Raw genomic sequence first — 17,256 nt, forward strand, 5'->3', positions numbered from 1 at the left:
AGGCTCTGTTTGGACCCCCCCCCCCCCCCAACCCCCCGCTCCCATTGGCTCGTCTCGCCCTGTTTTTAAAGCCCAGGCCTGGCTGACAGGTCTCCCTGGCTCCCTGATCATTTCCAGATGTGCTGTGGCAAAGACCCACAGGAAAAATTCCCATCTGCCTCTCTTCTAAATTTTGTTTTTAATATTCAGAAAGCACAGGAGAGGGGGGAAAAAAAGAGGACAACAATTTTAGAATAGTCTGAATTAATGATTTTAAGAACAGGTTAGTCAGTTTGGAGTTGGTGTAAAATGTGACAAACATTGGGGTCAAAAAAGGTTTAGACTGTACGTTTATTGCAAAAGTGATCACAAAGCTGTGATATACTGGACTTATTTTCTCTCAGTCAAGCTAAGTTATTAAAAATAACTCAGATCTCTTTCTCTCTCTCTCTCTCTCTCTCTCTCTCTCTCTCTATATATATATATATATATATATATATATATATATATATATATATATATATATATATATATATATATAAGTTATTAAACTTATATAAATATAAATATGTTGGACTATACTGATAGTCCAACCTATTTAATATGTTTAGTTTGGCTTTGAGACCATTCAAATATTTGCACAAGGTGAGCATAAGAACAAAAAGAAATTAAAAAAAATCAAAGGAAAGTTTGACATCACATAACCTAAAGATGTATTGTCTTAAAAATGTCTCTAGATCTAGGGGAGAGAGCTGAAAAGCAAATGTGAATGCCTGTGAGCTGAGGCAGCACTGCATTAAAACCAGACAGAAGCCTTTTGTGGAAATTACAGCTTGTGCTCGAGACCATTTCCGACGGGTAAAACTATAAACACCGCAGATTCCACCATGTCATTATTAATTAAACAAGTCATTCTGAAGAAAATGTTTGCGCATCCCAAAACACACACACACACGCACACCCCCACACGCACGCACACACACACACACGCACACGCACACCCACACACACACACACACACACACACACACACACACACACACACACACACACACACACACACACACACACACACAGACATAGCTAAAAAAAACAAAAAACAGCCAAGGCTTTAAAGAAGATATGCTTCTGAGTCTTTATATAATGTCACCCCTATCTCCTCAGAGATGGCCTTACTTAGTCCAGCAAAAACAATACAGTGTTATTCTGATTAACTAAGCAGCACCCAACTCATTTGTTTTGGCTTTTTGATTTTCAGTTAGCGGCTCAATATGACAAAACTAATATAAATGCATATCAAGTATGTAAGTACTTTACATCACAGTTTCAGTCATTTTGAAAAAATAAGTACATGCCCTTTCAGTCATACTATTCTTTATCTTTATAATTTGGTCTTTCACTTGGGAAAGACCAAATTATCAGACTAATTTGGTTTTTCTCAAGTGCTACCCTTTTTTAAAATCGAACCTTAATATATTTTTCAGTCATTCTGTTCGGTCGTTCTGTTGTCTGTCTCCACTGCAGGGAAGCTCTTGTAGTTAAAGAGATGGCCTCACATTTGACTCTAGAATACAGAGGCACTTAATGGTTAGCTGGACTGCGGGTCCAGATCACGTCCATCAACATGTTTGAAAGTTTGTAAGAGGTGTTTCTGCTCATGGTGTGTAGAGGCGTGACGTGCGGTCAGGGGAGGCAAGTGAGGCAGAGCCTCACCTCTCATAATGGAAAAATATAATGATAAAACAATTTTTATTGCTATTTTCACCCTGTAAAGTATTTATTTTTTATTTAGCTTAACCAATTGCGATTATTATTTTCTTCAAAATGGCAGAATTTTCGCATTTTCCCAATCAAATGCTTGGAAGCGCAGCTGGTGAGGCAGCAGCGAGCTGAGCCTCACCTGGGATTGCGCAACCTCTCGCTAACTGCACTGGCTGCTAGCATGTTCGTCCTGTCTGTATACGTCACCAATAAAATTGTTAAAAAGCATTTAATATATGAACTGATTTCCCATAATTTAGCTTATGTTTATAATGCACAGTGCTTTTTATCACCAACTGTGTGTAACGTGTTTCGTGTGCGGAGAAGCGATCATAGACTGCAGAGAACAGATTCGAGGTGAGGCAGGCAGTTCTCTTGCCTCATGGCAGGGGGCGCTCATTATTCCAGACATTGTGACTCCACAACTGCAGAGTAAGATACAGTAACAGCGAGCTAGCCATACAGTAAAGTCAAGTGTAGCGATATTCTCCTCATACCACAGCAATGACTTATTAATAATCGAAAAATAAACATTAAGCCTAAAACCGTACTACTGCAACAGTCTGAATGTTCTGCTCTTTGTGTGGGAAATATTTCTGGGATTTTTAGGGGCGTTGTTGTCAGTTGCTATGGCAACGAGTCTGCGTCTAGCTCTAAAATTGCCCATTGCAGAGAGCGAGAAAGAAGCGGTTTTGAGTTATACTTAAACAGTTTTTCCTTTTGCTGTGAAGCATAGCACGAAATTGATAGCACCCACATTTCCAAGTTTCATTGAGTTAACGGAATTATTCTACCGCGGCAGCGCAGCATGTAAAATAATTGTCTTTTTGCCCTCCAGCGTTGTCCGTATGCGCAAAATGTCCTCATAATAACATGCAGGTGGTCTACATTTGTATATCTGATTGAGATTGAGTCAGTGCCACACCAGCTTTGCACCTCACCGCACGTAATTTGGTGTCGAGGTAGCGCGGCCGCCCCATTTGAGGAGGATGTTGGCTTCGGCACAGTTTTTTGGGGTTCAGGGTTGGTCCAGTTCCCAACCCTGTGTAAGGACGGAGCTAGAGGGGGGACATCTGATTGCCCCCCAATCACTTCTCTCTCTGCAGTGAGAACGTTTTAAAATCGGGTAACATTTCACCAATTGAAGTGATCAGAATTCGGCAAGACTCTGATCGATTCCTGATCCCGCACACAAGTCCTTCAGCCCTGTGACCTTTGGTCCTTGTCTTCCCCTGTTCTCTCTGCCCATTTCCTGTATGATCTGCTGCAAATAAAGGCTCCTACTACTAGTTAAACTTTAAAAAATAAAATTTAAAATCTCACTTTCGCCTAATGTGTCATTTGTACATCAATCCTCCAGTGGTCTTATGGTTTATTTATTCCTTCACGTTTTAACTGGGGTCTATAGAGGCTACGTTTGAATCTTTTGTTATTTTTGCAACTTCTCTGAACATTACATTCTCACTCATGTTCGCTCATGGAAAGATCGGCAGTTGTGTTAAATGATTTGCACTTGTGAATAATCTTTCTCACTGTAGATTGATGGCCTTTTCTTTACTTCATAAATCACTCCCAGACTAACAACCGCTACTAATAGTCCTTAATTCATTGTATTTCCTTTTGGTCTCATTTTGATTTGAATCTGTGGGGATTTTTTTGTACCCTTTAAGTTAAACATAACTACCATCAGAAGACCAGGTTATTTTTGTTGTGTCCTAACTCATTAAATAGAAGCAAGAATACTTTTTTCCCCCGATATTTTAGTTCAACGGCAGAAACTCTGACGCATGTCTAGCATTTAAAAATCAGTTTGTTTGATCGCGCATATGAGACAATGCCATTTGACAAATGAACGGTGAGCTAAGTCCATAAAACAAATGTGTAAGAAAGCAAGTTTACATGAGTTTACAGCCCGCTCTCCGCCTCTCTTCCCTTGTTTAGTTTTAACTCTGTCTTCAAAGCCTCGCAATAAAAACACCAAAGAACTGACCTCATCCTACTGATGTAATCCCCTTTTGATGTGCTTTCGGGAGAGAAATTTCGATTCAGGTGTTTTGATTCCTAAACAGGAGATGCTCCACACCACTCAGACATCTGCCTTGTTGTTTCATACTGACATGCCTCGGGCGCAGCTGATTAATGCAACGTTTTCGCTTTGCAAGCAGCCTCGCCGTCTGGCAAGCTTTTATTTACAGCCGAGAGGCAACATATGAACACCCAACCTGGGATGCTCCTACCCCCTCAAGCAGATGACTGCGAGAGCTTAATGGAGAAGTGGAAACTCGTGTGTTTCATATGCCGTTCTTTCATCTCGTCTGCCATGCTGTGCTGTTTCCTGTTTATCTCCCGGGTTGATCCTTTTGTAATATTTTAAACGCGAGTCATGAATCACACAGGTTGCTGTCAGACTCTTCCCTCTAATCCGTCTTACATCATTCTGCTGTGAGACAACCGTGCACACACTTAGACAGCCTGAGGTGTAGACGTGTGCTCTGTACGAAACAGTAGTGGCCCACAGCCATGTGCCTATATGAGAATGAGGTTTTTATGTATTCCCATTGCTTGGTCACTGAGCTACTTCAGCAGCAGCAGAATTAGCCATTTCCAGACAGTAATGGAGGACAGCGGAGGCACAGGCCACACACCAGGATAGGAAATTAGTTCTGCTTGTTCTCATAGGAGCTATGTGCATATAGATGTTTTAGTATTAGATCTAGATTTTATAGATTGTAGTACTTTGTAAAATTATTCATACTCTTTCAACTTTTTCTACATTTTGTCACTGTACAAGCAATACATGTATTTTATGGAATTTGATGTGATAGAGCAACACAAGAGCTTAACTATGTAAAAAATAAAAAATACATGGTACTCAAATGAAAACCAGAAAGCACACAGTTATATAGCTACATTTGTCTGAGGCCCCTAAATAAATGCCATTTAAGAGTCTGTTTCACTTTTCTGCAAGTACATTTGCAGTATGGATACACCATTTCTATGAGGGTATCAGCTCCTTGGCTCCATCAATAGTCGCTAACCCTCTTGAGGAAGAAGAACATCTTCTGATTTTCTATCAACAACAGTCTTCTTGTTGTTGTGGAGACTTGTTCAGTGTATGACCAGTTGTTCTCCCGATGACAATTTTCGCCCACCTCATGTTTACAATAAGTGTTATGGTGGTTTTGGTATGTTTTTTTATTTTCTATCGATGCTTTAGACAAACCCCGGTGAGATTATCTAAGCTTTTTATACTGCTTTAGAACCCAACTCTGCTTTAAACATCTCCAAGTCTTCATCTCTGACCTGTCTGATTTGCCAACTGGTCTTCAATATTTCATGATTTTGTGAAATCAGAAGATAATGAGCTGATCTGCATTTGTATCAAAGTAAAGGACTAATTCCATTGCAGGAAAGCTACTGTAGTTCATTTTAACTAAACTTTAAAATTGTCCAAAAATTTTTTTAAAACATGTTGGACAAGAGCACATTTGGGGAAAATGTGTGGAAGTTCAAGTATGATGGATTAAAATTGAGTGTTTGACAGACCTGTGTGTTTGGCAGTGCTGTGAAATCCACCGGCAAGGAAGTCATGAAACCAGATGGTTGCAGGGATTCTGGCGATAGGTCCTCAGGGCTGGCCAGGCCATCTTTCCACTCCTTAAACACAAACACACACACACACACACATATATATATTTAGACCAAAATTATGGAAATCACCATGTGGAACTGAGACACAGTAAATCTGATGCAGAAAACAGAAAAAAGGGGAGCATGAGTCAGAAATTGTTGGATTAAAAAGAGCTGAGTCAGCTGCTGTCCAGAGTAAGACTGAAAATGTCAAACTTTCATCTCTGCTTACATTCCTTAGCTACCTAAAGTCAACAAGAAGCATCTTACCATGAACATGGCCAGGATTTCTGTTTATTCAAGGCTTTACTTGAATAAACAGGGGCTTCAGAACCGGACCATTTCATGAGAAGATCGAGGTCTAAATTTGGACCTCTGAGTTTACTTATGAGGAGGACTAAGTCACCTGTATGAGGTAAAACCCAGACTGCAAACTCAAGACTTGCCTGACTAGCTCATGTGACCACAAATTAAAGAAAACATCCTGGTGGTAAGTGATACTGCCTGTTCTCACTTGTTCTCTCTGGGTGACAGGTAGAATGGTAAACGCTTCGTCGGGCCTCACAGGGATGAAAAGGTCCTGGCTCTGGTTCTGGCTCTGGGATGAAAGAGGCGGAGTTTTTCCCTCGAGCTTCCGAACCTGGCGGTCCCCCTTGACGGTGGATCCAGCGCTCAGTTTGCGCACAGGGTTGGTAAGCCACTTGGTCAGGGCACTAACAGAGCGTCTGGAGCTCGGTGAGCTGGGGGCCGAGCTGCCTGAAGGCTGAGGTGGCAGCGATGCCACAGAGGTGGAAATGCTGCCCTCGCTGCCTGCTGCCGAGTACGAGTCTGCAGAGAGGAGACAGGCAGAGAGAAATCATTGCGATAACTGCAAGATAAGGAGTAACTGCATCACGGGGCAGAGTACGCTCTCTGTTAATCAATGAAATTGTCAAAAGTGCAAAGAGATTTTTGTCTAGGAAAGATAACGTTTGACTGATAATTGAACTGCAGATCTGGTGATGAGTGAAGTGAGAGGACACTGTAAAAACTGCTCGGTAAAAAAACAACAACAGTTTTTTAAGCACATTTTTCTTTGTTAAACATTTTTTAAGATGCACAAAATATTTGGCCAGTCTATGCATATATCATGGTATTCTGCCTGCCTGTACTAAAGTAAACCAAAGAAAACCTCCTACTACTCTAAAGTTTATGTGTTTTGTCAAGTAAAGTAAGAGTTAATCAAATCTTTCGAGGAATCTCTTTTCACAGTAGGATAATCAATTCCAAATTAGCCTATGAAATGTTGTCCAGATTCCCTAAAGACAGTGGAAATGCAGAAGGTTCCAATCTCACGCCTCTTTCATCATCCTTTGTACGTTAGAGTGCATTGTCAGCTTCCGACTGACTGGACATACAAACATAATAAAATGTTCCTGAGGACAACTGATTGACAACATTTATGGTTTCATACCAAGTGCCATTGCGAGCCTTGGACTTGATGATACTCTGGCCAGTGAACCATTTAGTATTCATCAAAAACTGCACTCAGGACAGGCAACTCATAAAGAAACTCAGAGCTTAGGACAATTTGTAGAAACCAAAATACCTCATTGTGGGAAGAGTATTTAAGGAGAATGTGCAACTTCATTCCCAAAGACCCCAGCTTGGACAAAAATCTAGGACCTTCTTGCTATGAAGCAACAGTGATGGCAAATTGTACTACTGTGCACCCTGAGCAGCTTTTATATTTGTAATCCAACAAGATTAAAGATAATCAATTTTTAAAGGAATAAAGACGACCTCATAAGTTTTATAACTGATTTTTTATAACAGTGTTATATAATATTAATTTTAAGGTCAACTTGTAAATGCTGATCACTATCATTTGCATTTGCTAACTACTTCACAGCTAAGAGACTGAAGTTATCCTACATAAACAAACACATTTTCTAGTCACTGTAAAGTCAATAACACAACCTGCTAACATTAGCTTCATTATAGAGCACATTTTTGTAATGAATCTTTGTTATTTTATCTCATCAGATCTTTGTGTAGGTGAAGATGGGCCATATGTGAGGAACAATGGATATGGCATCTTCTCCACCCCAACAACTTGGGTCACAGTTTGTTTCTTTTATACAGTTTAGATTAGTTAGCACCAGAGGTGAAAGTAGTTTACATTTTTGTTGGTACTATGACAAATATATATATATATACATATTACTTCTTTGTGTGCTTTGGAGTTTCTGTGCTGATTAATTTTTTTGCGAAGCAATAAAAGCTGGGTAGCTCTTGAATTGCTACAAAAAAAAGCTGTATTTCTCTCAGCCTACTGGCTGCAATGTTGACACCTTGAGATGTTTTTGAGACCTAAATCCTGAACATCATGGCATGGAGTGATCCTAGTTTTCCATGTCTGGCATATAACCATTCATTTATCTTCAAAAGTGGTTCTATTGATCCTGTGTCCAGACAGAGGGATAATCAGTAGCCCAGCATCATGACCTGTTTGTTCTGAAGATCCTGCAGCTTCCACTTCTCTTCCTAACATGGTTCCTCCTCACCCTGAATCTCATACTGATAAGAGGAACCACAGATCTCTGTTAGGTTAAAAGCACATCATCTGAAGTTGGGATGTTTTTCCACCAACAGGTTCCAGAGGAATCACCTCAAACCAGATGTTGGACTGGATTTTATTTCACTGTCATTTGTGAATGTCAGAGCCTCATTTTCAACAGTGGAGCTATAAAGGTTGAAAAAGGTTATTATTTTGGAGAAAATCTCATCAACATCAATATTTCCACTAAATAAGAAGCAAAAAACTAAATTGTTTGATAAAGGACAAGCCTCTCAGACTCTGACCTCGACCGCACCAAACTATTTTTTTATATTAGACAATTAATTTAATTTCACATAATTATCGCGGAAGAAGCCATTTGTTTGTTAAATACTTAATAAAACATATTTACCGGGTTTGATGTTTGTTGTAAATGACGTATAGTCACAAAGAACGAGGTAATTAGTCCAAGTTTGTCGTTTATTGAATGTTCAGAAACTACAGCGGCTGTGATGAGTCACAGCAAATGTAAAACAACCTGAACAGGTGATCAACTTGTAAGTCATTATGCTGTTTGGTTCCTAGAGATGAGTAGGTATCACCACAAGGGGGCGCCTATTTCCTTTGTTGTACTATTGTACAGAAGAAGAACTAGTCTTCCGTTTTGTTGTAGTAGAGAACATAGGTGATGATGAGGTGCAGAGCGGTAAACTAACGTTACTTTTCTCATGTATGAAAATATAACGTTTAGTACCGTGGAGATCTGGCTTTACGTGGACGAAGTTAAATGAATTGAAAGTGTGGAATACTTCAAAAGTGCGTCCTGCTGTTTTGGGTTAGAGTGGCTAACCGCCGCTGCTAACTCCTTCTCCAACCTCTCGCCGCAGCGTCACAGTTGGCGCCCGAACATATTTTGGACCTTTCCCTCCTGGAAACCGATTCAGCTTCGGACTAGCGGTGATTGTTTTCAAGTTCTTTGTGGATGTCTGTTCCGCGAGGTGGATACAGTTTCTGACCGGAGTACGTCGTCGCGATGAGCTGTCCCGGTCGGATTTAATTCCTGAAAGTCTGCTGAAGAGGAAGATTTAAATGACAAGACCACCGCATGTTAACTAAATTAAATTAATTGCTGAAGGGCTTGGCGAGTTTTGTGGATTATTTTTCAGTGGAGCGGACTATTTTGTGGATTTTGACTTGTTGAACTGCGGAAGGACACGGACAGACTGTGCTGCACAAATGCCGCAGCTGTGGCAGCGGAAAGCAACACACCTCTGTGAGCTCGTTTGATCATCTTTAAGGAGATTTCATATTTTATATTTGAACAATTGCTCGCCTACGAGCCCTACTGCTGATATAAAAATAAAAGTAAAACAAACTGAACATTAAAGAAAACAAACGTTTTTGTTCATAATCCCGAGGTTTTCTGCTGTGAATATTTCATTTATTTTGCACACTACCATAAAGGTTAAACGAAACAAAATGGCATTTGAACCAGATTTTTCTGTTTTTGACTCTGACATGGATATTGACTCTCTTCAATCTGTACCGCCACATCCAAGAGCCAGTATTTGCTGGGGATGGTGAAGTGCAGGCAGAGGACTGGTTACAGGCTGTGTAACCCGTCCACTGTGAATTTAACTGATGTCCAGATTTTGAATGAGTTGCCGCATTTTCTAACAAAAGAGCCTAGTAAGTGGTTTAAAGCCCTTAGTTCACACATTAGCTCATGGGTACATTTCTGCCAACTTTTCAGAACAGATTTCTGCCCACTGACAACCAAGAAAGAATTCTCAGAGGCATATATACTAGACCGTGTCCAGTCAGTTGATGAACCACTCCCAACATTTGTAGCTCATATGTTGAGTGAGTTTAATAAGCTAAGTTGCCCACCACCTAAAAAAGAGCGTATTCCACTAATATGTAAACATTCACTTGAAAAATACAGGGTGGCGCTGTATGGCTCGCCTGTGTCTTCTGTGATGAAGTTGCTGCTCAGGGCTCATGAATTACATGCTGTGTTGGGACCTGATAGCCACCAGAATCTTCAAAAGAGACACTGGAAGCAGCAGAGGGCTGAGCTACGCTGTTATAAGTGCTCAAGTCCTGGATATACATCAAAAATGTGTCCTGCTTGTAATCAGGACCATATTCAACAGCACGTGTCGGCTCGGTTCCATAATGACCTCACTCCCACTACTTCTTTGGACACACCTGAAGCTGAAACAGACAATGGAAGCTTCAGCCCACCTGTAGATGCAGCACCCCAAAGGCCATCGGGAAACTTCAAGGGGGGGAGGATATTTCGTCGAGGCAATCCTCCCTCCAGACGTTACCTGAGCCTCACCTTTCTACTAATGAATTCCACATTCTTGTTCATGTGGAGGACAATGATTCTACTTCTACCTGGAACACTCCATTTAAAACTAAGCTGAACTTTAATGGAACCTGCATCGAGGCGACTGGACACAGGCTCTTCACTTTCGGCTGTACGTGCGGATCTCATTAAAGTTAATAGGATTGGTCCACAAAAAATATGTCAGTGGCAGGGGCCGCCAGTGAGCCTAGCAGACAACGCTCCTTGCCTTCCAGATGGTGTGGCTTGGCTGAGTTTTGGCTTTATGAACAAGCGCTTTTATCAACGCTTTGCCATTATCCATAACCTGTCTTCTCCTTTCATATTAGGGATGGATTTTATGACGAGAGCCTCAGTAACCATCCATATACCGACAAGGACAGTTTTTATTGATGACAGTCCCTGTCCTGCCTTGGATGAAAATGAGGACAACAGTCGTAAACATTTTCCTGTTGAACAGACTGTTATGTCACTGAACATTTTGTCAGACACCATGGAGTCAAAAGTGGCTGAGGTGAGCCTGGAGGAAACACAAAAATCAGATCTGTATGATCTTCTTTCCCACCACAGCTCCACTTTTGATGGGCATCTTGGACACACTGCAATGGCGGAACGTGATCGATACCGGAACCGCAAAGCCCATAAATCTTCCCCCCATCGCTCATCACCAACCAAAAAGCGTTTGATTGAGGATCAAGTGCGACAAATGCTGGAGGACAACATAATCGAACCCTCTATCAGTCCATGGGCTGCTCCAGTGGTGATTGTGAATAGACCTGGTTCTGATCCAAGATTCTGCGTGGACTATAGGGGTTTAAACCAAGTTACACAAAAGGATTTCTATCCATTACCACGAATTGACGAATCCCTCGACTTTCTGGCAAGAGGAAAGTACATCTCAACCCTAGATTTGGCTCGAGGATATTGGCAAGTTGCTGTTTCAGAGGAATCCCGACCAAAAACGACTTTTGTGTCTCACTGTGGCCTCTACCAGTTCCGTGTGCTCCCATTCGGCTTATGCAATGCGCCAGCAACATTTCAAAGGCTCATGAATTCTGTGTTGGCGGGCCTGATCTACAAAACATGCACTGTGTACCTTGATGACATCGTGGTGGCATCCCCCACAGTCGAGCAGCACTTGAAAGATTTGTAGGAGGTCCTGAACAGACTTGAAGCAGCTGGCCTCACTTTAAAACTAAAAAAATATCAGTTCTGTCTGAGTTCACATTTTTGGGTTATCGTATCACACCTGCAGGCATAAAACCTGACCATGATAAAATCAAAACTGTCGTTGATTTTCAGTCACCATCCACAGTGAAACAGGTCAGACAGTTCCTGGGACTCACTGGCTCATCTGTGCTTTGTCCAAGATTATGCACGACATGCTGACCCACTCCACAAGCTCACACAGAAAGACACTCTTTTTCACTGGGATGACAATTGTCAGCAAGCCATGAGTGTTTTAAAAGACCGAATCACGTCAGCCCCTGTGTTAAGATTTCCAGACTTTGCTAGATCCTTATACGTTCATGTTGATGCCTGTGATTTAGGATTGGGCGCTGCTTTGATGCAAAAAGATGAAGAGGGCCGGGACATTGTGGTGTCGTATGCAAGTCGTTCTCTACACAAGGCTGAAAAACCTTGTGCTTTAAAAGACCGAACCAAACATTCTTTTTCAGGGGTTTCATACTCAACCCCTGAAAAGGAATGTTTGGCTGTCATTTGGGCTCTGGAACACTTCAGACCATATGTTGAGGGCCTTCACGTGACTGTTTTCACAGACCACAACAGCCTTAGGTGGCTCATGTCCCATCCAAACCTCTCTGGCCAGCTGGCTAGGTGGTCTTTGAGACTACAAGACTTTGACTTTTCAATTGTCCACAAGCCAGGACAAAACAATGCAGTTCCTGATGCTCTTTCCAGGAATCCCCTGCCAAACCAAAGTGACACGCCCACTGATATCCTTCCAGAACACGCTGTTATAGGCAGTTTGGACCTCAGTTCCCTGCCCTCAGTGTTATTGCCGGATCGTTCGCACATGAGGCAGCTGCAAATGGACAACCCTGTGACGGGTCAGCTCCTCAGAGACACTGAATCAGACTCATCAATTCTGATGAACAGTAAATTCCAAGAACAATATACAGTCTATGACAGTTTGCTGTATTACAGTGACCAAAAGACTGTGTGCAGTTTGCACCCATTAAAAGAACTCAAACTTTTTGCCCCAACATCTCTTCGTGGAACCCTGCTGAGCTATTACCAGGACCATCCCACTGCTGGCCATCTCAGTGTTTCCAAAACACTGATGAGACTACGACACAGGTTATTTTGGCCTGGCATGGCAGGTGATGCCAAACGTTATGTCACCTCTTGCTCGGTCTGCCAACTCACAAAACCAAGTCAACAGAAACAAGCTGGTCTCATGGTCCCTATAGTACCCCAAAAACCCTGGGAAAACACAGGAGTGGACTTTGTGGGTCCCTTGCCCCGTACTCAATCAGTGAATGCTTATTTGCTGGTCTTTGTGGACTATTTTTCGAAGTGGATTGAGGTGTGTGCAGTGAGAGAGGCCACAGCTCAGGTTGCAGCTAGCAAGTTCTTAAGTGAAATATTTGCTAGACATGGTACCCCCACCTATCTCATTTCAGACAGAGACTCTCCCTTTGTTAGTGAGTTGTTTGAACACACTGTGTCAGCTCTAGGCTCAACACATAGGCTTACAGCTTATCACCTGCAAACAAACGCGACAGAGCGTGTGAACAGGACACTTAAAACAGCTATTCGTGCCTATGTGAGTGACAAACACACCGCATGGGACAGGTTTCTACCACAAATCTGTTTTGCACTTCGCACAGCTCCGCATGACAGCACAGGTCTTAGCCCATCCATGATGTTGTATGGTCGTGAGCTGGACACGCCTCTCGATCTAATCACTCAACCAAGCTGTGATGGAGTGGATGACCCAGACGTGCAGTATCCTGAAACTCGGAGAGCCACCCTCAGGGACGCTCATCACCACGCCAGGGCTGTGCTGGATCTCAGCCACAAAAGACAGAAACACTACTATGACTTGAGACGCCGCCATTCTGCCTTTGGGATTGGTGATCTGGTTCGAGTGAAGTCTCACCCAAGATCAGATGCTTTGGCTAATTTTACGGCTAAACTGGCACCGCTGTTCAAAGGACCCTACCGTGTCAGTCAGAAACTTAGCAATGTGAACTACAGACTGATTGATGTTGAAACGGGAGCCGATGCTGGAGTTTTCCATGTTGTGAACATGCAGCCTTTCCATACTTGGGACTCTGCCAGCTACAAAAAGAATGCCGGTCCGGCTGCACAGGTGGATCACATGGACGATAACCTTGAGGGCAGTTCCCCTCAGACTGATGCCATCCATGACCTCCCTCCAGGTGATGTGTTTTGTGATGTGCCAAATGACGTTCGCCACTCACAGACGCCTCATGGGGTCGATGAGACCAACACTGATGAGACCAAGCTTGACCAAGCTTCAGATTGTGCTGGACGTTACAATCTGAGAGCCCGGCGTCATCCCAGGATAACGACTGGTTGGTCAGACCATAAATGGACAAGTATCTACCATACTGACAGGCTTAACAATATGTAAGGTTACATTTGTTCAGGTTAATGAGTGCATGTAATTTTCAGTTAAATGTGTTATGTTGAAATTTTTGTAGTTACAAAACAAAATCGAAAAAGAATTCTGATGATTCAGGATGACAGTAATTTTGTTGTCACCCATAGTTGCATAGAAAAAATTGTGTTTGTCCCTTAACTGTTTTTTAGAGGGGTTGTGTTCCTAGAGATGAGTAGGTATCACCACAAGGGGGCGCCTATTTCCTTTGTTGTACTATTGTACAAAAGAAGAACTAGTCTTCCGTTTTGTTGTAGAAGAGAACATAGGTGATGATGAGGTGCAGAGCGGTAAACTAACGTTACTTTTCTCATGTATGGAAATATAATGTTTAGTACCGTGGAGATCTGGCTTTACGTGGACGAAGTTAAATGAATTGAAAGTGTGGAATACTTCAAAAGTGCGTCCTGCTGTTTTGGGTTAGCGTGGCTAACCGCCGCTGCTAACTCCTTCTCCAACCTCTCGCCGCACCGTCACAAACTCTAAATCACTCGCACCTTTTTACTCTCGGTCTCGCTCTGTGTCATTTTAGCACACCCGTTGCCATGGCAACCTCCTGCGCTCCACAAGCCGACCAGAAATTATGTTAAAAATATAACATTTAGTCCGTTACAGTATTAGGTTTGCAGGCTTGATATTTATTTTGCGATTATTAATAAACCTCTCATGAACACAGAGGTGGTTGATTAGTTAATTTTAAACTCCTGCTCTGCTATTTATTTTGGTAATGGAACCGAAACGCACAGAATTGCGCAACACCTTGTAGAAACAATAATTACTGAGATTATTATTTTTGTTGTGTCATTAATTTGAACACGTTTTGTTGACTTTGTTGTTCTTTAATAAAGTTACGAACGTTTTAAGCGAGTCAGAGGAGGACGTGCTGGTCTCAGCCTCCTGGCGACGTTCAGTTTGTCACCTAATGCCGAGATCGACTCAAAACCTTCCGCGATCGACATATCGCCCCGCTACTCCAGCAAAGAACGAACAGTTCAGAAACAATATGAAATGGGAAAAAAGTTATTTATTAACTGATTAAGTCGTGTTTTAGATTGTTCTTGAAAAACTAATCAGTCACGGCTGATTAGTGGGTGAACTCACACTGCACAGTGAACCCGTTGATGTTTTACAGCCACTCCTCCTCTCTCTTGCAGGTACTGCGTACTCCCACTAAATCTTTTAGGTGTACGCAGTACCCTGCCGTACCACCTTACTTTCACCCCTGGTTAGCACCATCTCACCTGGCCTGACAACATAAACACAATATTTGGGTGAACAACTCAAACCCGGTAGTTTTTAGAGTGAACACAAGTGGAAAAAATCTAAAAAATAAAAATCTGCTTTGACTTCAAAATCAGTCTCACATAAAAAGGAAACCAAAGAGTACATTTTACATTATTACCATACATGTGTCATCGACACATATCTCCACTCCGAGGCAGGAAAGACAACCGGAGTGAGGACAGCTGACATCTGGCATAAAAAAAACTTTTAAAAAATACACTGGAGGATTTACAGAATCTGTAAAGCAATGTCAAATGCACATGGGAAGTTAGCAGGAGGTTTAGTTGAGACCGGACATCCACTTTAATCTTTTGTGGAGATGATGGGTTGGTAGGAGGGGGCTGGGGGTCCTTGCCTGAGTCTGTTTGTTTTTTCTGTATTGTCTTCAATTCCCATCCTGCCTCATCCTCTCCCCCGCCACCCCCCCAGTCATTCTACCGCAAATTTTCTTCAGTAGCCATCAGTCCTGCAATATTCTTCTAAAGTGTGTGTTCATTTCCAGTTCAGTCATGTTTGCCATCCGTCTTTACGCTTTTAGACCTCTGACCCCCACAACAGAGGGATTCATCTCTCATGCTGTTAGCTTACAATCTGGTCTAATACATCATCTACTTCACCTCAGGTTTCAAGCTGCTGTGGCTGCTGAATTAACTCCTTTTTGTTTTTGAGTAAGCACTCTGCAGCGGAAGTTTCTACTGGGTTTGTAAATCTGTTGCAGTTTTGTTTATAAGGAGATAACAGTGTTTATTATGGTGGCCTCAAAGCAAGATCTTATCCTGGCCCTGAGCAAAGTGGACCCAGACTGCAAACAAAGTACAAACCATTCTGAGTAGGACTGCACTTAAAGCTCTCCTCAGTCTTGTAAACACTTCTTTTTTTCTCTCTCTCTCAAACAAAACACACTACTAGCCTGTGTATTACAGATGCAAAAAATCTTTATCTTAAGGGAGGAAACCAGCAGTAGCTTTGCTGATATTTCATACCTGTCAGAACACAAAGATTTTGGTTGAAACAGCTTTTTCTCCCTATTATTGTCTGACCTGTTCCAGACACTGGGGCATCACGTGCATGTTGCTGGTATAACTAATTGGCATCTCCCCTTTCAACAAACTCCACCCTGCTTTATTAAGTTGGATGCTGTAAGGAAATCTGAGCATACCATAACAAGGAGCTGGGCAGACGGAAGAGATAAGAAACATGACATACTGACTTGTGGGATGTACAAAGAGACAAAACAAAGAATTAATCCTCTGTGAGTTTTACAAGATAGAGAGGACATAACATGACTCTTTTTACCCTCCTATGTCAAGTTCTCTGACCCTCCAGGAGGCACCACATCTTAAAGTTTGCATTTCCCTGCTCACTGTTTATAGATTGAAATCCACAAAGACGCCTGGAGGCAATTTTTTGCATTAATGAGTCATGGTTGTTGGTGATAGATAGATTGGTCTTAGAAACTGCTGATCTACACACAGCCATCCGTCGGGTTTACATCGTGGTCATATGCAGAAAAATATCCATTAAGCAGCAGATGTGTGCATATTGGTCAGAAGAGAATGATCAGAATGGTTTGAGATGATACAGAAAACCATCTAATGAACCACATGTCCAGCTCTAGGGCAGACAGGAAAGAGAAGCATTGACTTCTGCAGGCTGAGAAATTGGACAACAACAGATTGGAAAAATGTTGCTTGGTTTGGTGAGTCTTGATTTCACATTTGCCATAAGAACAAGAAAACATCTATCCGACCACCTGTCACAAATTTAACCTGGCGCTGGAGGTATACTGGTGTGGAGGATATTTTCTTGTCTCACTTTTAACCTCTACAACTGTTAACTTGTGGCACTTGTGGTTACTTGCAGCTGAGTAGCGCACCTCCAGGATATTGCGGAATGGTAGTCTATCAAAATGGATATGCAGCCAACATCTGCAACAATTGTGTCATAATAACACATCAATGTGAACCAAAACCACTGAAGGATGCTAGTGGCCTCTTCACGACTATGTCACAAAGAATTTCTGAAGGCAAAGAGAGAGTCCAGTTGAGCAGTAGAAAA

At 42.1% G+C, this 17,256-nt stretch overlaps 1 protein-coding gene across 4 annotated transcripts in view; it reads right to left on the minus strand.

Moving 5' to 3' along the window:
• arhgef25a (Rho guanine nucleotide exchange factor (GEF) 25a) overlaps nt 1–17,256 on the minus strand; it is a 66,634-nt gene that overhangs the window by 15,332 nt on the left and 34,046 nt on the right. For 3 of the 4 annotated variants that reach the window (XM_008413656.3, XM_008413657.3, XM_008413660.3), the window contains 2 exons: nt 5,885–6,198; nt 5,287–5,397 (listed from right to left, as the gene is read on the minus strand). In XM_008413656.3, coding sequence (XP_008411878.2) covers nt 5,287–5,397; nt 5,885–6,198 — 425 coding nt within the window. The remainder of the gene's footprint in view (nt 1–5,286; nt 5,398–5,884; nt 6,199–17,256) is intronic. The other variant, XM_008413659.3, reaches the window with a different exon arrangement.

Source organism: Poecilia reticulata, chromosome 7 (genome assembly GCF_904066995.2).
Source record: "Poecilia reticulata chromosome 7, P_reticulata-male-v2, whole genome shotgun sequence".
NCBI lineage: Eukaryota > Metazoa > Chordata > Actinopteri > Cyprinodontiformes > Poeciliidae > Poecilia > Poecilia reticulata.